Raw genomic sequence first — 20,152 nt, forward strand, 5'->3', positions numbered from 1 at the left:
CCCCTGTGGCCTCCTCTGCATAAACGACGTCCACAAATGAATCTAATAATACTTATTTAGTATGACATATATTAATTTCTTTTTATGTAAATCGGGTCAATTTTCTGTTTCTAGGATGGGACAAAGAACTTAAGCAGGTCAACGAGGAACAAAGCATCTCCTAACACATTTTTCACTCTTCCAACACATTAACAGAATGTACTCCATGATTTCATAGCACTGTTAGTTTCGAGTCAGTTTGAGTTACTTGCCTTGACTCCTTGGTATGAAGATCTTTTCAACTTTCAAGGGCTGCAACTGATTTTATTATGACTGCCATACTACATCTACAAGCGCAACTCAACTTGAAACCACATTCTCACATACTTCTCAGATCAAGAAACGAAAAGATGGTCACACATCTCAACCTCTTGATCACACAGAGGACAAGTGCAAGTAATTTCAAGACCATGTCTTTGCCTCCTGTCCATGGTCCAATGCTGACGATTAAAATCGAGCCATAGGGAGAACTTGACTTTGAGCGGCATCCATCCTTCCAAATGAGTCGATGACTACTGTGAAGAGTAGGTGTACCAGAGTGTAGCTCTCAGAACGAACCATGAGTGAATTTGACTGTGAAGAGTAGGTGCGCCAAGGGTGCGAATACATGCTGTGTGAATTTGACCGCGAAGCCATGAGTGGTGGCTTGGAGTTTGACCGTGAAGTCATGTGTGCGCCACTGTGTAGTCGATGACTGTGAAGAATAATGAATAAAAGCTACAAACAGAACCTTAAAGAAGCATGAGTGCTGGCTTGGAATTTTTTTATGGTCTTTTTTTTCTTGGAATTTGACGTACTGTTATCTCTGCTCTTAATAATATTTTATCCTTTATCTGCTTCAGGCTTTCTTATGAAGACCTTAGAATTGAGTTTGAATTTGAGCTGAATCACCATTCAAGAAGGTTGTTACAATAATATAAACCCATATTCTCTGTTAAGTGTTAACTGGCATTTGAACTGCTTTGCTGTGCCTAGCTGTCAGGACATGTAAACAGTCTCACCAGTCCACATCATGATAATAGTCCCTCCGATTAAACCTGATGACTACTCCATTGCCGGCAAGTTGTTTTTCTTAGATAATGGATATAAGTTCTGGCTTCAGTCTATCGTCATGGAACAGGCAAAATTATTCTACAAGTTGTAGTGATGGTAACTGAAAACAATGGAGTTCCTTTCAGTTCTCTTCTTTTCAACATGAGTGTCATGCTTGTGCATAGTGCCATAGACCAACTAGTTGATTGGTCAATTTTCAGTCGGCATGTTCGCTGGTTGGTTTCTGGGCTGATAAGCCCGGCTGTTGCTGGTTTGTTGTGAGAGAAAAACATTGTTGACTGGCTGATAAGCCCTGGCTGGAACCAACAAGCGAACAGGCTGAGTATTTCCTCATCCAAGTTGAATATTGGAGACCATAAATGCAACTTGGATGTTTCCACATTGTAGTTGACTGGAATAAATATCTTCTGATCATATCCAAGTGCAGAAATTCAGTAGCCAATATACCTGAATATATCTGGAGACATTTTCCTTGTGTATCTATGACTTAGTCTAGTCATATATTGGACTTGGTCACATGTTACTTCCTCTATATTTAGGTCTACTCTCTCCCCTCTATCTGAAACTGCATAACACATATTAGTTCAAATCAGCTGCATGCATACAGCAGCCCCAAGATCAGGTTAATCATCCACAGATGCAACTATAATGCACATGCAGTTTCCTCTTCTATTCACAAGCTTATACTGCTACTCTTTTTCTTGTGCAGGAGCAGGGGCAGGACACAGTTTTTGCAGAGCTGGTAACGATGTCAGAAGCGATCAGTTCCGCTCTCGTTGGGGAAGCAGTTAGCAGGATCTTCTCTGCTATCATCAGCAAACACGAGGATGGCTCAGGTGAAGAGAGTGAGTTAGAGAGGTTGGAGATGGCGCACATCAAAATGGAGGCAGCAATTGACACATCCAACAAGTGGCAGATCACTGACGTGCCGCTGTTGCGTTGGAGAAAGAAGCTGAAGCGTGCTGCTCAAGAGTGCGAAGACATGCTGCGTGGATGCAAGCAACGTGCTCTGGAAGACGAAGAGACCAAAAAGCAGGTCAGGGAATACTCGTTTCCTAGACGCGTTGCTCATGCGACCAAATCACTGGTCTCCTCTTTCATCAATCACAACAGTGATGAATGCTCAAGCAAGGCCATGGTGCAAAGATTCGAGAGGCTTGCAGAGGGTGCTGATGATTTCTTGAGATATGTGCAGCTTGGCGGAACACCAAAGCAATATATGTTCTTCGATCCTCTCATTAGCAACCTTTTCGCAGGCAAATTTGTAGAGTACAAAACGATGCACCATGGAAGCCAATACCATTACTTCGCCATACGGCCCATGAGCTTCGAGGAGCGTGGACTAGAGGCCATGCTATCATTCATCTATGAAGACTGCAAGGCGCCTCACAACAGCTTTCGCCTAGGGTTTATGCTTGCGAACACAAGGTTGACAAGTACCCTTGTGTGTTCGTTTTGTGATGAGTGATTGTCAATGTGATCCACGAAGTGGGTTGAGTGGTGACTAACCCTACCATGACGAAAGCTATGTGTGCGACATGTCTTTTGGCTTGTGTTGTGCAGGTGTGGAGCTCGAATGCGGTGGTCGACGGCGAGGTGAAGGTCAAGGAGAACGTGCTGTGCCGACAGACCAGGAGCGGTGAAGGACGGACGTGAGGCTTGGACCGAGGGACCCAGAGGCCGGGTGACTAGCCGCGGTGGCTGACACTTGGGACATCGACAAGTGCAAGAAGACATGGAGTGACGGTGTTGACCGGGTCAAGACGGCGGACACGCAAGTCGAGTGAGGCTCAGGAGGACTTGGCGGGCCAGCCGGTCGAGGACGGCGGTGACACGCGTCGGATGGCGGGGGACGCGTATGGAGTACGCTACCCGCGGACGGTTTGATGGTTTGGGTCTAAAAACCATCGGATAGACGGTTTACGGGTTTGGGCCTTAAAACCCGGGCGGAGGTTCCGAGGAGGGACGAACAGCACGTGGCGGCATCGGGGAGTTCGCGTCGAAGCGAAGCTACCGGTGAGAAGGCGCGGTGGTCGTCGGATCAAGATTACACCGGGTTGGACAACAACGCCCTTGGGCTTAGCGGTTCAACTCATTTGTATCCAGGGGTAAAACTGGGAATGTGTAATAGCCCTGTTAAATATGATGAGTGAGCCCCCATCTCCCTCACCTCCTCTAGTTTTCATTTTCTCCTTTAGGGTTTTTTCCTCTAGTTTGCTTCCATGTATGAGAGAGGTCCACAACTCAAATTGTGACTTGGTTTTGAAGGAATCGGTGGCCGTAACCACCGTATGCCCTCCGGGATTCATGATTTAGTTGTGTTCTTGATGTGATTTTGGTGTTCTTCACGAGCTCCTTTTGTCCCCTCTTATTTTCCCTCTCGATTCTTCGTTTTGGGATTGTTTTGGTTCGTTCTTGTTGCCTTGGATCGATCAATCACATGAGTGGAAGCTTTCCACCGAAGGAAATCTACTAATTCCTCACGAGATCGCAGATCCGGGCAATTTTAGTTCTTGACCTATTGTTTGGGGGATTCTTCAATTCCTTCGATTCACGGAGTTAGAGTTTGTCTCAGGCCATGATCTTTTAGAGGTTGCTTTTCTACTCCATTGTGAACCCTTGTGCAAAGTTTCAAGTCATTTGGAGTTGATTTGATCAAGTTATGGCTTGATTTGATTTTTCCCGAGAAACTGCTCGCTCATACCGGACGCGTCCGATATGATCTAGGACGTGTCCGATATTTCTAACTTTGGAGTTTTGAGCTGAAATTTGGTGGAGACCTTCCCTTGGTGTCTAAGAGCTATGGTTAAAAATTTTATGTTTTTTTGGACACCGTTTGACGGGGTTTTGGATTTTTCTCCCTTGGTCAGCTTGCTGCTGAAAATACCGGACGTGTCCGAAAATACCGGACATGTTCGATATAATACCAGACATGTCCGATATTTGCAGGGGTAGTGCTGTTTTCTTTTGAGAGTTTGCTCGTTTGGGCTCCAATCTATGTTCCGTTTGTTTTATGGTGACCCGCTGTGTTCTGATGGAGCATCCACCCTTCTCTAAGGTCGTGGTCATCAAGTCTATCGTGTATGCTTTTTGGGGATTGATATTGGGACAGTGGTCGAAGATTTTGAAAGAAATTTGAGGCTCCCATTCACACCCTCTCTGGTCGCCGTTTCCGGTCCTTCAATGCTGCGTCTTTCTGAGAGTACCGACATCATTGGGATTGCAATCAAGTGTCTGCATCTGGTGACGCCTCACTTCAAATCTACTGCTGAGATTGTTATGAAGCAGCTTACTCAGCTCCCTACACAGGATTTCTCTTGGTCATCTCAATGCAATACAACATATGTCAGGAATGCTCACTGGAATAATGTTCACGACACTTTGACCCGGTGGTTCCGCCCAGATCCTTTGTGCTGCAAAGGATATGATTATGAACACAAGTTGCCTGCTTGTAGCACTACTGCAGATGCATCATCGACGCTATCGAACATATTTCCAGAACCTGTCTGTGAAGTGTTTTTGCAGCGTCACATCTCAGTATCCGAGTACAACAACCTGCAGGGATCATCCACGAGCTGCAGTAGTTCATCTTCTCAAGAGGATGCACAAGCACAGCCGCCTCTGAAGCTGGGAGTTCTCTTCATCCCACATGATGGCGTCGTCGTTGACCTTACCAGTACTACTGGAGTTGAGATTCAGAGCTCTGCAACAGAAGCAATTGATGGGGAGAAACAGCCTCGCTCACTTGTCAATGTCCATCCACACCAACTTGACGAGATGCTGATACCAAAGGCAATAGACTATCTTTACAATAATTCTGGGGCGACCATATGTCAGATATCTTGGAGGTCTAGACACGGCAGTGCACACCTTTGTGTAGAGAAAACAACACAGCAGATGACTAGGACTCGCAGGGTCACGCGAACAGCAGGTAGAAACAAGAGCAGCAAGGGGCTTCAACTGGAAGACCAGATAAAGAAAGAGCAGTGGAAGCAGGTCACAGCAGATTTTTTGAAACTTATGGCTGTGCGTAAGTCGGACAGCTTGCAAGGCTCTATTACCAAATGGCTCGGCAGGTGGTAGTCTGTTCTAGAGATTTTGCTCAATAAATAAACATAATTCAGGTCTCCCTGGATTTTCTCTATCTGCCCACTGTATCCTGTAAAATTCCTGTGTTACAGAAACCTTTTGGGATTGTATCTGGTATATATATCTGATTCTACTTTCATGTATTATGGTTATGTTGTACATTTGTAGTTTTTACTAATAGATAGTGCAACAGTTTGCTCATTTAGAGAGGTGGAGAGAGTTGACTAATTTGCATCCTTGGAAAATTCAGGTTTCAAACGAGATGTGTATTTTCCTAGCTGCATGGGCGAGAAAGAAAATAGATAAAATCAGACGGTCCTTCTGAAAACGAGACGAAAACGCAAGTGGCGGCCAGTGTCAGCTTTGAGGCCAAAAGAGCTAGGCGGCTTAGGGGTGCTCGACCTGGAGAGATTTGGAAGAGCTCTGCATCTTCGTTGGCTTTGGCAAGAATCGACGGATGACTCCGTGGGTTCGGAGCTCCCTTGCAATGAGGGCGATAGAGTACTCTTCAATGCATCCACCACAGTTACAATCAGTGGCGGCCAAAAAGCCCACTTCTGGCACAACAGCTAGGCCACGTTTAGTTCTGCCGATCCGGCGCCGTCGAACGCACTGTAGCTACAGTGTCGTTTTGTTTTTATTTGGTAATAATTGTCCAATCGTTGACTAATTAGGCTCATAACGTTCGTCTCGTAAAGTACAACCAAACTGTGCAATTAATTTTTGATTTCGTCAACATTTAGTACTCCATGCATGTACCGCAAGTTTGATGTGACAGGGAATCTTCTTTTTGCATAGTGTCAAAGTTGGGAATTTGGTGGAACTAAACAGGGCCCTAGTTTGAGGGGGAGCCCCCCAGATATTTGGCGCCTAACTTGTTCCGTCAGAAGAAAAAAACAGAACGGTCCGGCAAGAACTTCAAAACAACACTTGGATACGCGCCCTCATGGGTAAGATCACCACTGCTACCCACATCGAAGAGTTCGTCTCCCTCTGGCTCAGAATCCACTCCACCCGTTCAACATACTGAATCCAGTTCAGCAGCTCCTATGGAACATTCCACAGCAAACACATTTGGAAAGCCCACGTGGAGAACAAATGCAAAGTTTTTGCTTGATACTCGTTAAAGAAAAGATCCTAACGGCGGACAATTTGCAAAAACGTGGATGGCCTCACTAGAAGCTCTGCGTGCTGTGCGATGGACATCTAGAAACCGGCTTGCTCTTATGCCCTTTTGCTAAGGCGGTCTGGGCGCAAGTGTTGTCATGGGAACATTTCGATGCACAATAGATCCACTCCCAGTCAGCCCCTACACACATTGCCACGTGGTGGGAGGCGGCTGCACGCAAGGTGACCAGAGACACACACACAAAAAAAAAAACGCTTCAACGGAATGGTCATCTACACCTTATGGAACATATGGTAGGAGAAAAACAGACAATCTTCAACAGTGCTACAGAGTCAGCGATACAGGTTGCTTCTAGAGTTAGGGAAGGCATCTGGCAATATAAGTGGGCCAGAACAGGGGGAGGTTAGAGCTTAAAGGGAGTGTATTAACTTCTTGGCCTGCTGTGTCACCTAGGAGGGCAAATTACCTCTTTGTACATAGACTTAAAGTTTTTGCTTCCCTAATTTAATTAAAAGGAATGTTTAACAATTTAGCTGTGTGGTTTTCATGCAAAAGCAGAGTTGGCTGTAGAACTATATACCGGTTGGCTGATATCCGATTCGTTGTAACGAATGTGATTTGTTTGCTTTAGTTCACTACGTGTATGCAGCATTGCCTGCTTCATTCAGAACTTTCCATTACAACATAGATACATATTAAATCAGTTGTTGACAATTCTTGGAATAACGATCATGATAAAAAAAAATGATTTGTGAAGAACAAGCTATGAACAGGTTTTTCCAAAACCGCAATTCACGAGAAACTGACGGACAAACGTGTAGCATGCCAGATGTTGAATACGGTTTTTTGCAATTGAAGATGACTAGGAAGCGGTTACTTTTTTTTTTAGATAATGAAAGATTATTCTGACTTCAGACCTTTTAGAAAAGGTATCAGACCATAAGTATTACGGATTTTTTTTCATTGTTAATTATCTTTCATTTCAAAAATAGAAATTAAAAAGGATTAAAAATGAAAAGAAATCTATATTACACACACCGCCAGAGTTTGAGTATTTCCAAGAGTTTAATACTAGACAAACAAAGCAGCCGCAAAGTTGCAGGAAAACACAGAAGAACAAGCAAACAAACTTGGTTTCAGATGGTTGGACCTGAAGCCCATCGAGCACATGCACATATCGTCCGGGGGCCCATAAACTTTGGTTCGAAGTCGAAGGCCCCCGCGTCGTTCTTCTGAGGGGCTGCGGACACGGGCAGCGTCGACTCCTCCGCTGCCGGGCCTCTCCCTCCCTTTAAATGCCACCGACACTGGTTGTAGAATGTGTAGTGACATGTGGATGAATCAACGATGATATCGAATGAAAGAGAAAAGTTCTTAGTGTTTTATTATTATCTTTTTAATCATACTAAATCAGACATATAGATAGATAGATAGATGGATGGAATTCAGTAGCTGATGATGTTTCCAAGCAGCTGAGGATCGGAGGCTGTGCTGACCCAAGTCAGCAGCCTTGACTCCATTTGGAATGCAAGCGAGGGAGGAACTATTCTCTTTCGATTACTGCGAAAATGGTGGGTTCCTATCCTAACGTTTTGGACCGGTGGAAAATAATTGGTTGTGGATGGTTGATGGGGGCACAACACAAAGGACGTACTGGGCGGGCTCTCCCATTCCCATGCGTGTGTGCTGGATCAGATCAGATCCATTCGCGTTCCCATCCTATTGACCCGACCGGCGACAAGTGGCATGCATGAAACTGCATGGTCCTCCTCCGGCGACAAGCAAATTAAAGGGGAGGACCTACTACTATTATGTGATATCGCTATCGCCCGGCAGCGGAGGACAGAGAATTAATTAATCCATCATGTGTACACACTGACGACGCCAGTGTGCCACTATGCGAATTAATTTGGGGGTAATGAATCGAGGAAAGGGACATGTAACAGAAGAGATGCGAGCGACGGCGGCTTAAACCAAACCTAGGCTACGGCTTAGAGCAAGTTTAATAATTCAGCTAGCTCCTAGCCTGCATCCGGCTGCTAGACTGTTTTTTCCTCTCCTACTTTGTGTTTCAGCCGGCGACAAGATAAGCGCCCGCTCAACCTTCTCTCTCCTAGCGCGGCAAGATTTTTGATGACACGGAGTTCGTCTCGCCGGCACATACGTTATTATACCTACTCTTAAGAACATCTGCTGCGACTGTGGTTCGACAGCAAATTGCCCCACAGTCCACAGTGACGGCTGTTCCTGATCTGCAGCGCGCGGCGGCCTGGATTCATCTGGAATTCGGCCGGGATGGAGTCGATCGAAATCAATGCAGGGAACCAACTGGCCACCACCAACAGGGCTGCACTGCACCTGCTTCTTGCTTGCAAGGCAAATGCATCTGTATACAGACGCATAACTCATGGATCGGAGTGTCGTGGCCCTGCGACAAGCAAGCAATACTTGAAAGAACATGAACAATGGTACGAATGGACGGATGGTGTTGCATTGTGACCCTAGGCCGGTACATATAGAGTGCCGAAGCACTTGCATGCCTACATGCTAGGGGATCACTAACTTAGTCATATGGTTATAGGTAGGAGCCAATGGCTGAGAACTAGTCTATCTATGGTGAATACCAAATATAGTCTAACATTCCCGGTGCAGTGCCGGTCCTAGGATTTTGAGGGCCCTCTAACGAATTTGTCGCGATAGCCCCTCTCGACAAATGTTTCTTAGGTAACATTCTAAAATTCTAACACCTGACCTAAATTACAAGAAAAGCATAACTATATGAGTACAAAGTACTAGACAAAAAATGAACAAGAAAAAAAAACCTAGGGCCCAGACAATTTGGATATGAACTTATTCAGAACCAAGATTCACAAATCACAAAAGAACAGAAGGCAATAACCAAGATCAGATGTCGTCGTCTTCGTCGAGCCCTGCTTCAGCTGCCTGGTCGCCGTCGTCGTCTGGAACGCCGTCGTCTGGCTTCTGGAAGACTAGAACTCGAGCATCGGTGTCTCGGTGATCTACGCTGGTGATCGCGTGGTGAACTGGTGATCGACGCTACGTCTCTCGCAGTCTCCCGTCTCGCCAAAAGTCCGAAAGTCGCGACTCACGATCGCTATGTGCGCGTGTGCGGGTGTTGGCGGCTCGGCTCCTTGCCTCACGGAAAGAAAGAGGCCGACGACTCCTTTTGCTGATAGACCGCTGCATCTTCACATTAATCTTAAATCTTAATGGACTATAGCTAAAAGGTATGGAGTATTATATACTTGGGCTTGGGCCCCCATCCCGCGAGGGGCCTCGGTCGTCGCACCTCCTGCCCACCCCTTAGGGCCGGCACTGCCCCCGTGGTCACAGTGGGAGCGCTGCAGACGGTGAGACTGGAGAAGAAGTCAACGAACACCCTCCCGCAGTCACAACTTGGCGCAGTGTAGACGCTGGGACTAGAGAGAAAACCGGCAAGGACTCATGCAGATGATAGCCCTCGGTGCCGATGTCGAGGTAGCCGAGCTGAAGGGTGCAATTGCTGTGTTCGAAGAAGCCCGTGCTGGAGGTAGCCGAGGTCCACGTAGTTGTTGTCGGGTTGTCGTGTCGATGGAGCTGCAGGCGCACAAGAGGCACCAGGATGATGATGGAGACGCGTGGAGGCAGTCGTCATGGGAGGAGGCGATGCCGAAGTCGACGCAGTCAAGGCAGTCGTGGACGTAGAAGAAAGGTGACGACGCAATCGAGGCGGACGGGGTGGGAACGGGAGGGTCGATGCCGAAGTCGATGCAGTCAAGCCGCCTGAGCCGAGGCGTGGCTGGGTTTGCCAGACCCGGCAACACGTCAGGGACGAACGCACGCACCGGTGTTGCCAATACCAGACGTACAAGGTAGAGGGCCCTAACCATGCATTAGCGTCTGAGGGACCAGCAGAGAAGGTCTCGACGACGGTTGCGGCGCGCGGAGCAGTGGGGTAGAAGGCGCAACACGCGGTTGTCGAAGCAGACGAAGTAGGTGGGAACGAGATGACGACGCTGATGACGTGGTTGTGCTGGACGAAGAAGAAGCAGTGCGGGAACGGGTGCATCGGTAAGTAGGCTCAGCGGCGATTCGAGGGGCGGCCGACGAGCAGGGCTCAGCGACGGCGTGGGTAGCGGCGGCTCGATTTCGAAGACCCGATCAGCAGGACAAAGACCTTGTGCAGACACATGGCGTGGCAGAGATTGCGCAGCACAGTCGCCGATGCACAGGGGACGGCGATGTAGATGCAACGGCGAAGCTAACACGGGCGGCGGTGCTGTGGCCTAACGAGGCGACACAACAACAAGCCAGCAGCCCTGTTGCTCGGAGAAGATGCGTGTAGAACTCGGTGATGGACGTCACAGGAGCCGGTGGATCGCGCATAGTTAGTTCTATGGACCGAGTACGTGCGAGGTGCAGCGACGATCGAAGAAGTCACCGGAGGCGTCCCGATCTGTGGTGGTGATAATGAACCGACGATATATATAGATGTGCCGGCTGAATGACCGAGAAGCAACTTAGGAAGGCGTCCCTTCGCCATGGCAAGCCTTGGCCAAGGCGCACAGTCGATGTAGATGACGGTGAAGTCAACGCCGATGCCCTAGTACGCGCAAGGTCGAAATGCGGTGGGCGACTCCATCCCTATCGGTGATCGGGCAAACCAAAAAAAGATACAACAACAGCAGGCGAGCGAGCGGACGAGGCTGGAGAGCATGTCGCATGTCGCATGCGAAGGGTCACGTGGACAGGCTCGGGTCGCGTGGGTGTGAGCGCACGGGATCAGACGAGGCAATCGAGTCGGAGTGAGCGGATGGGAGAGGACGAGTGGACATGCATGCATGTGCGAGCGGCAGGAAAAGAATATATGGTGAATACCAAATATAGGCCGTGTTTGGTTCGATGCTACGTCGGCGCCACAGAAAAAAAAAAGTAACATGTTTGATTGGTCAAATAACTGTAACGGCCGACGGCCACATCTTTTCATAGTTGTTTTTGAGTGTGACAGCCAAATAGGCGTAGGCGGTGGCGTGCTCTGACTCGCAACCAACCACGCCCATAAGAGCAAGTATAATAAAGCCACATAAGCGGGCTGTATACGAGTCCACGTCAGAAAAATCCTTCATGGATGAGAGACAATGAAAGAGAGAGACGTGAGCTGGTGCTTTGCTTACCGCCCGGCTGAGCACGTCCCACGAGATAAAAAACGCCTGCTCCCAGCCGACGGTGACCGGAAAACTGGCGTTTTGCTTTGTACCGAAGAATCTCATTCGTTGTGCGCCTGCTCTTTGCATGTCATGCACATGTACCCAGGCACACCGATAAAGCCAAGCCATTATACTAGTGAAGGTGTTAACACACCTGGCATTATATTTAGCCGGCTGCCGGCTGGGTTACTATCCTTGCTCTTAGCCATACCATACGTTAACAACAACTGTATTCGGCAGAGCTCCATGTGTATAGGACGACTGATTGATTGATGATGGTCCACGCATATATGCATGTACCGTGTTCTATGGCAGTATTTAATCTTAATTTAATTGTTTACCCCTCTTCACTTCTTATAATAATCTTTTTATCTATAAAAGGATGTAATTCTCACTTTTTTAAGGAGTCAAAACTGACATTATAAAAACAATATTAAGAGAGCAGTCTCAGTGCTAGAAAACTCAACAAGTTTCTAAGTCTCTTAAATCATGTAGGCCCTATACATAGAAACCATATTTTTAATGGGTAGCTTCTTTAAAATTATTTTTTGTCCAATCACATCTTATCCCTCTATTATCTATCTATCTATCTATCTATCTATCTATCTATCTATCGGTTACATCTATTTGTATCTTGGTTATCGTGTAGATATAGTTTCTTATCTAAGAAATCATTTTCTCATCTCTCTTTGTTAATTTCAATACCACATCATCATTTGTTTAATTGAGCCCTTAATTAATGAACATAGAAACCACGAACAACCCTATTTTGTAGGTTGGGAATGCCATAACATTTATAATACAAAATAAAAATCATTAAATTAGTTATGAAATCTATTTTCTTAATAGTTCACAGACAAAAATGTTAATACTGCTTACCATAAACTTGATCAAAATTAAACTAGCTTACTTGCACAAATCCGATAGTACTATAAAAGATCAGTAGTACTCTTTATTTCATTTTCTTTTGGTCTCGGGACCAACAGGAAATGAGAAACGAATCAAAGAAACCGAAAAGGCCACTCAAGCGAAATATGGAAAGGAATTTAAAACATCATTGTGCTGGTACCAAGATAAGAAAGCACATAACTTGACAAGAGAGCATTCCTTTGATGGATGCATAAAGGCCTAGCTCTTTACTTTAAGAAAGACTACTTGAAAGCAGCCTTCTCCAATTTGGCCTCACTCTTTTCGATGTGCTAATTCCAATTCCTCTTTAATTTGCTGCAGTTAGTTGACATCGTGGTGAGGTGACAGGACTGCAGAGTTACCCACAACGTACATCGGTTCGTCATTAAAACCAGCAAATTAAACAAATATACGGTGCAAGGGTTATTCCGACTTGCCAATCAAAACCCAACCCATCGTGTATATAGCAGTTAAAAAGAAGAACAGAGCAGCACTACACTGGTTTGTTCCATCCCTTGCTATGTTGAGCTTACCTTAGCAGTTAAGAAGAAGAACAGAGCTATGCTTTTCCTACTGTCAATCAAGACCCCAACCCATCATGCCGTACGTGGAAGAACAGAGCAGCACTGCACTGTAACACTGGTTTGTTTCAGTTTTGCGTCCCTTCCTATGTTTAGCTTAACTTTGTGATGGGATGTTGTATTTATTGGCAAGTGCAAACTAACTAACCTGTGTAAACTTGAAAACTATCCATTATGAGCACTCGATGCTAATCCAATGGATGAGGTGAGAGGGCTTAAACGCAAAAAAAAAAAGATGATGGGTGGGGGACTTAAGCGCAAAAAAATACCACCTCTCGTTCCATTCATCGCATCAGCATCTAGTGGTCCTGACAGATAGTTTTTAAGTTTATACAGGTTAGTTAGTTAGTTTGCACGTGATACGTTGCCGTATTTATTAGGCTAATCTAATCACAGCTTTGGTTATTTTAGTTAAGCATAAGAAGAATCCTGAACACTCACTAGTCCCAGTTGCATAGTTACAGCTGACGGACAAACAAGAACCACAAAATCGAGGAAGCTGACCAATCCGTAGTCCATACATGCTACATACATGGCGATTGGTGAAGGAGAAGATGCAGCGGATATGATAGATCCGACATGGAGGAGGACGAGGAATCACCAACGATTTCCGTAGCTAGCTCCAGCTACGAGAGTCACAGGAGCCTCTGCCGGTGCGGCGCCGGCTGGAGCCTGTTGACGAGCACGAGCGCGTTGCTGGTGGCCTGCGCGACGGCCACCACCCTCCTCTTCACCCTGACGGCGTCGTCGCTGTCCTTGCCACCGCCGCGGGCCTGGTGCTGCGCGAGGGAGTCGAGGCAGGTGGAGGTATCTGTGAGCGCGGCGCTGGCCCAGGTCTGGACGTTGCTGAGGGACCAGGCGAAGCGCGGCGTGCCGGCGCGGCCCATCCGCTCCATCTCCGCCGCGGACTGCCGCAGCCGCTCCTCCGCGTCGCGCGCCAGCTCCGCGCAGTCCTTCATCGCCCCGCCGCTGCCGCTGTCGGCGCCGTGGATGTAGGCGGAGCAGTTGCGCGCGCGGTCGGCGCCCACCACCAGCGCCGCCCGCGCCAGCCGCCGCGGGCTGCGCCCCACGCCCGCCGCGCAGGGCACCAGCGTGCTCTCGCACACGCGTGGGTACTCCGTCGACAGGCACGACCGCCGCACGAAGTCCACCGCCATGCCCGGGGACACCGCCGCGGCGGAATCCGTCGACGCGGAGGCGGCGACGACGAGGAGGACCACGAGGCGGGCGAGCAGGACAAGGTGGCGGCGGCGCGGGAGCCTCATCTCTGTGCTATGCTGTGCTTTCCCTGTCTTACTACTCGTTGGTTGGTTGCTTTTCAATTTCTTGGCGTGCGCTGGTGCTGCCTGGGTAATAAGTGCCTGCTGCCAACCCAACCGTAATGGAAACGCCACGCACCGACGACCTGGAGGAACCGGAAGCGATGGAATTTGACCACCCTCGACCCACAAATTCCGTAGACAACCCCCTCTTATTAACGAAAACGGAACGACTACCGCGGCTGCTCTGTTTCACTCGGGTCCGGCGGTGACGGAGAGGATGGGTGGGGCGCGGCAGCGGTGCGCAGAGGATAGGAGTGCACACGTTTCGGGACGGAGTGGATCTCGGCGGCAAAATGGAGCTCGCCGGCGACGCGGAGCTCTGCAGCACGCAGAAGGCGGCGCCACATGGAACTGGGCGATGATGCGCAGAGGGCAAGATAGGACACGACAACGGCGCAGAGAATTGAATGGGAGGGAGAGGGCGGCAACAATACACAGAGGGTGGGGTAGGCGTGCGGCGACAACACAGAGGACGGGTGGGGGCGACGGCGACGGCGCGTAGAGGATGTTGGCTTCGGCACGGACACCGTTGGGGCCCACCGCTGCAACGTCGGCAATGTACTAATGAAACATGCTCGAATTACTATTGAAACATTTACAATATTGGTGCTGCAACATCGGCGATGCTACTGAAACATGTCCAGATTACACTACTGGAATCTTTTATTTTTCTGTGGGTGATTGTTGACACCGTTTTTTTGCACGTGTCAAAATGATCAGAGTGGGCTAATCGGCAGGAGGAAAGTTACTGTATACGCTGATAGCCGATGAAAATCAGCTTGTAAAGATGGTTGCCGATGAATGATGGTGATCGATGGAAAGGTTGATTTAGACTCGGGCGTTGCCGATAAGGTTGGAGATGTTATTGTCGATGCCGATGAAGGAAGGCTTGAAGACTACTGCCGATGAAACAGGAAGTATGCCGATGGAAAGAAGGTCGGTGAGATTTCCATCGTAATTGAGGCGGACAGGAAAATAGATAGGAGTTGATTTCCTTTTCTATATTTGTTAGAGTATGATTCATGTAAGAGTCACGTGTTTTCTTAGATATGGACTTGGTGTCCTAGTTGTATTTGGTTATGTTTCTTTAGATCAGGGTATAAATATAGATTGAGGGGCAATGTAATAAATAATCAATCAATATCAAAACTAATTTTTACTCCTATTTGCATCTACTTACTTTTCGGCGACTTCGTCAATTTGCATATTTTTCCTTTTTACGAGTTCTCATTGATTCGGCGAGTTGCATAGCTTCAGTGCGACCTTCGGTGATTCTCGAGTTCCGTGTGAGTACCTCTTGGCCGTGACTTCTGGGCGTATCGCTGTTGTCAGGACCAAAGTGCTCGTATCTTCATCCTTGTCGATTAACAGGTCAAATCGACTGGCACGCTTTGGATATCGATTCGGGTATTAGTCCTTTGTGTTTGCAGATCCACTTTTGTATCAACACATCTTTTGGCACGCTCGGTGGGACCAATCAATCCGATCAATATGTTCAATTCCGAGATCGATTCAGGGAACATTATCACGGTATCAGAAGAAGATCTTAAGGAAGAGCAGAGGCAGGCTATGGAAAAGGCTGTAGAAGAATACAGGCAGCTTTGTCTGAAATCGTTTAGCCTGAACAAGAGTGGACAAGTCATCCAGAAGCAAGATTTGCCGTTGCCTCGACAGGTTACCTTTGATTTCAATCCTAGTAAACTTCAAGAGATGTTTAATTCTGCAGTAAATCATGCTTTGATTAATCATTCTAATGTACTGTCCAATACTGTTCATAATGCTATGGTTCGAACTCTCAAAGAAGGACAAGCGTCACTGCATTACATTAGGCCTGCCTATCACCAACCAGAGCCGGCATCTGTCAAAACTCCATCGGCTCCCTCGGCCGTTGTGGGTACAGAAGTTACTTCTCCTCCAGTATCGGCAGGCTTACCTAATATTCAATCTACACCGATACGATCAGATCCGGTACTACCAGGAGGATGAGTTCAGCTTAATACAGATCTATCGGCATCAGCTATGTCAGGCCCTGTGTCTCCAAATAGCCAGATTCCTGCTAATTGGTGGGGATATGGTATGTCTCCGGAGTCATCTGCTTTCAATCCTGGGTTACCTCAAGTGTTTGATGCAGTAGGAAAAGCTCCTATACCATCGGCTGTTTCGCCGATGGCTCAAGTGCCTCAATATGCCACAGCAACTACTGTGCAACCAACTCCAGGAGGTTTCCAGATGCCTTTGGTTCAAACACCCAATTCAAGTCCATCGGCAAGCTTACTGTCGATGCAGCAGAAAGCCCCTGCTATGAGTCAAACTGGGGTTCAGTTCATGCCTCAAGCTGGTTATAATTATCCAACAATGTCAGTAAATTACCAGCCATCGGTAAGTTTTGTACCGATGAGTTCTAATAATGGTTGGTCAGGACAGTTACCTGTTCAACATACAGTTCAGCAAAATCAGCAGGTTGCAGGGATTCAACAAGGTCATATGCAAGCTGGTTTCCAGAATCAAGCATCGGCAGCTCAGCCGATGAATTCTGTCCAACAGGTTAATGGACCACAAGTAACGACAAATATGCCGATGCTGGAGATCGTGGGCCACAAAGATATGTGGAGGGATATCAGCAGGCACCTCCCGTAGAAATTCAGCCAGTTCGTCAGCAGGAGGCTGATGCTTTTTGGGCCGATAAGATAGCAGAAATTATGAAGGATCAGTTTGGGATAAAGCCCAAGGTCAATACTTATTCTTATCGGACTCCATACCCTCCTGCATAAGATTTAATTCCTCTCCCAAATCGGTATAAGGTACTAGATTTCACTAAATTCTCTGGGCAAGATGATACATCAACAATAGAACACGTCAATCGCTTCATTATTCAATGTGGAGAGGCAGCTAGCAGAGATGAATTAAGAGTTCGATTATTTTCATCATCTTTGTCTAGATCGGCATTTACATGGTTCATTTCATTACCACCAAATTTTATTATTACTTGGGTTGATCTAGAAAAACAATTTCATAAGTATTTCTTTGCTGGAATCCATGAAAAGAAGCTTACCGATTTAGTAAAATTGAGACAGCGTAATGATGAATCGATAGAAAGCTTTGTGCAAAGGCTACGAGATGTAAAAAAATAAGTGCTACAGTCTGGTGCTGTATGATCGGCAGCTTGCCGATCTTGCTTTCCAAGGGTTATTGCCACATCTTAAAGACAGATATGCTTCTCAGGAGTTTGAAAGCCCCAGTCATCTTGTGCAAAGGATCTCTGATCAAGATACTAGGGTTTTTGAACCTAAAAAGAATTGGAGTAAAAAAGTATCATTTGTTGAAGAAGTAGGAGATTCTGATTCTGATGAAGAACCAGTTATCGGCTTAGCTGAGTGGGTTAAGAATAAAAAGCCGATATCTTATCCCTTTGGTCAGAAAGAACCAGAAAAGTTTACCTACCTTTGATATCACCAAGGCCGACAAGATATTCGATCTTCTGCTTCAAGAGGGCCAAATTAAGCTGTCACCTAATCATGTGATCCCATCGGTAGAAGAGTTGAAGAAGATCTTGTACTACAAATGGCACAATGCAACTTCACATAGTACAAATGAGTGCAAGGTGTTCAGGCAACAGTTACAATCGGCTATTGAATCTGGAAGAATTAAGTTTGGTACTTCCAAGGCCCAGAAGTCGATGAAAATTGATCAACACCCTTTTCCAGCAGATATGTTGGAGGCCAAAGGGAAGACCAAGGTATTGACGTCAGAGGCTGCTGAGAAAAACGCATCAGTGGATCCCCAATATCGGATAACTACCGATGATGCAAAAAGTAAGGGTTTGCTGGGAGAAAGCAGTAGTTCCAAAAACCCTCATCGACCGGGCATTGTGATTACCCATCGAAGGCAGCAGCAGGGTTGGCGTCAGCGTAAGGACCGATATCAACAACAGCAAGAAGAGAGACGTCGGGAAGAATGGTATCAGCATAAAAATCATTAGAGGTGCCCATTTTTTATCCATTGCTGGGAAGAAGGTATTAAATTACCAACTGTTGAAAATTACCCTGAGTGCAATGGTTATTATGGGGTCAATCGGTTAGAAAGGAGGTTGCAACCTGGCAATCAGGGTTTATTTATCAATGAGCCGATCAGAGGCAGAGCATCAGTGCATGATCGGCTGGGGGGCAGACTTAGTGTACATGAAAGGCTTGGTAAACGCGCTGGATATTTTCCAAGGAATCAAGAGGAGCTTGAGGAGATGGCAAACGCAAGAGTTCCTGATGAAGAAATATTCTACAGGGACCCTAATATACGATGTGTAGAATCAACTGGGACCTGTTATCAGCCGGTTTGGAAGACCAAGTTTTCTCGATGATGCCCGGAGGGTCTGACAAAGACACAAAAAAGAAGGATGCAACGTGAGCATCAAGAGGATTTATACCGAGAGGAAAATTCCTCCAATGAGAGGTCCGGTCATCAGCAGTAGCAGGTAAAACACAAAAATAAGGGTCCATCGGCAGATGTTAATATGGTATTCATGTTGCCGATGGAGTTTTTGGCACTATCTAATAATGAGGAAGAAGTTGTTCTCTCTGATCAAGTTGCTCAGTTGACACTAGATCCAATGATGGCTGTTTTTGAGAAACCTACTGATGACGAGAGACATCATCTTAAGGCTTTGTTTGTGAAAGGCAGAGTTGATGGGCAGCCTGTATCTAAAATACTTATCGACGGAGGGGCTGCGATTAATATTATGCCTTGTGTGATGTATCGGAAACTTGGTAAGGGAGATCAAGACTTGGCCAAAACCGATATGATGCTGAAGAATTTTGAAGGCAATGTGTCACCGGCTAAAGGGGCAGTATGCGTTGAATTGACTATCGGCAGCAAAATCTTGCCGACGACGTTCTTTGTTATTAATGGCAAGGGTGCATATAATCTGCTTCTTGGGAGGGATTGGATTCATGCTAATTGTTGTGTTCCTTCTACAATGCATCAATGCCTCGTACAGTGGATTGGGGATAAGATTGAGTTTGTCCCTGGTGATTCTTCTTATATCATCGCATCGGCAGAATCAGATAATTATGAGCGAACTAAATGCATATCAGGAGAAGTTTGGGAAAAAGAATTCCTTAGAGTGGCTGATTATGAAATTCCACCGATCCAAGCAGTCGGTTCCGAAGAAGAGTTTTAATGGATAGGTTTGCCGATGATGGAAAATTAGGTCAAGGGTTCACATTGGCAGATGATTTAGTAGAAGTAGATATTGGTGATGGTGATAGGCCAAGATCTACTTTTATTAGTGCTAAGTTAGATTCCAAGTGTAAGCAGCAAATAACTAATTTGTTAAAAGAGTATAAAGATTGTTTTGCTTGGGATTATACTGAGATGTCTGGATTAGATCGATCGATAGTTGAACATCGGTTACCTATCAAATCTGGATTTCGGCCACATCAGCAGCCAGCGCGCCGATGCAACCCTAATATACTTTCTGACATTAAGGCCAAAATAACTAAATTAATTGAGGCGAAGTTTATTCGGCAGTGTCGATATACTGAGTGGATCTCTAATGTGGTTCCTGTTTATAAGAAAAATGGAAAACTTCGTGTTTGTATTGATTTCAGGAATCTTAACAAAGCCACACCGATGGATGGCTATCCAATGCCGATTGCTGATTTGTTGATTGATGCTGCGGCCGGACATAAAATTATCAGCTTCATGGATGGTAATGCAGGTTACAATCAAATATTCATGGCTGAAGAAGATATTCCCAAGACTGCTTTCAGATGTTCAGGTCATGTAGGGTTGTTTGAGTGGATAGTCATGACGTTTGGTTTGAAAAAT

The 20,152-nt window shown here is 46.5% G+C and overlaps 2 protein-coding genes across 2 annotated transcripts; one reads left to right on the plus strand and one right to left on the minus strand.

Annotated features, from left to right (window-relative positions):
• Positions 1 to 1,541: 1,541 nt before the first annotated feature.
• LOC136494724 (uncharacterized) lies at positions 1,542 to 5,520 on the plus strand. The gene is made up of 2 exons (XM_066490907.1): positions 1,542 to 2,503; positions 4,276 to 5,520. The coding sequence occupies exons 1-2, from the start codon at positions 1,841 to 1,843 to the stop codon at positions 5,173 to 5,175; spliced, it is 1,563 nt and encodes a 520-aa protein (XP_066347004.1). The 5' UTR covers positions 1,542 to 1,840; the 3' UTR covers positions 5,176 to 5,520.
• Positions 5,521 to 13,431: 7,911 nt separating this feature from the next.
• LOC136493167 (21 kDa protein-like) lies at positions 13,432 to 14,735 on the minus strand. The gene has a single exon (XM_066489218.1). The coding sequence runs from the start codon at positions 14,270 to 14,272 to the stop codon at positions 13,643 to 13,645; it is 630 nt and encodes a 209-aa protein (XP_066345315.1). The 5' UTR covers positions 14,273 to 14,735; the 3' UTR covers positions 13,432 to 13,642.
• Between the last annotated feature and the right edge of the window lie 5,417 nt (positions 14,736 to 20,152).

The sequence above is a fragment of the Miscanthus floridulus genome, chromosome 11 (genome assembly GCF_019320115.1).
Source record: "Miscanthus floridulus cultivar M001 chromosome 11, ASM1932011v1, whole genome shotgun sequence".
Taxonomy (NCBI): domain Eukaryota; kingdom Viridiplantae; phylum Streptophyta; class Magnoliopsida; order Poales; family Poaceae; genus Miscanthus; species Miscanthus floridulus.

Coding starts and splice junctions, on each gene's coding strand:
- LOC136494724 (XM_066490907.1), top strand. CDS start 1,841: ATGTCAGAAGCGATCAGTTCCGCTCTCGTTGGGGAAGCAGTTAGCAGG. Junction 2,504..4,275: donor ACAGCTTTCGCCTAGGGTTT/ATGCTTGCGAAC, acceptor TCCGGTCCTTCA/ATGCTGCGTCTTTCTGAGAG.
- LOC136493167 (XM_066489218.1), bottom strand. CDS start 14,272: ATGAGGCTCCCGCGCCGCCGCCACCTTGTCCTGCTCGCCCGCCTCGTG.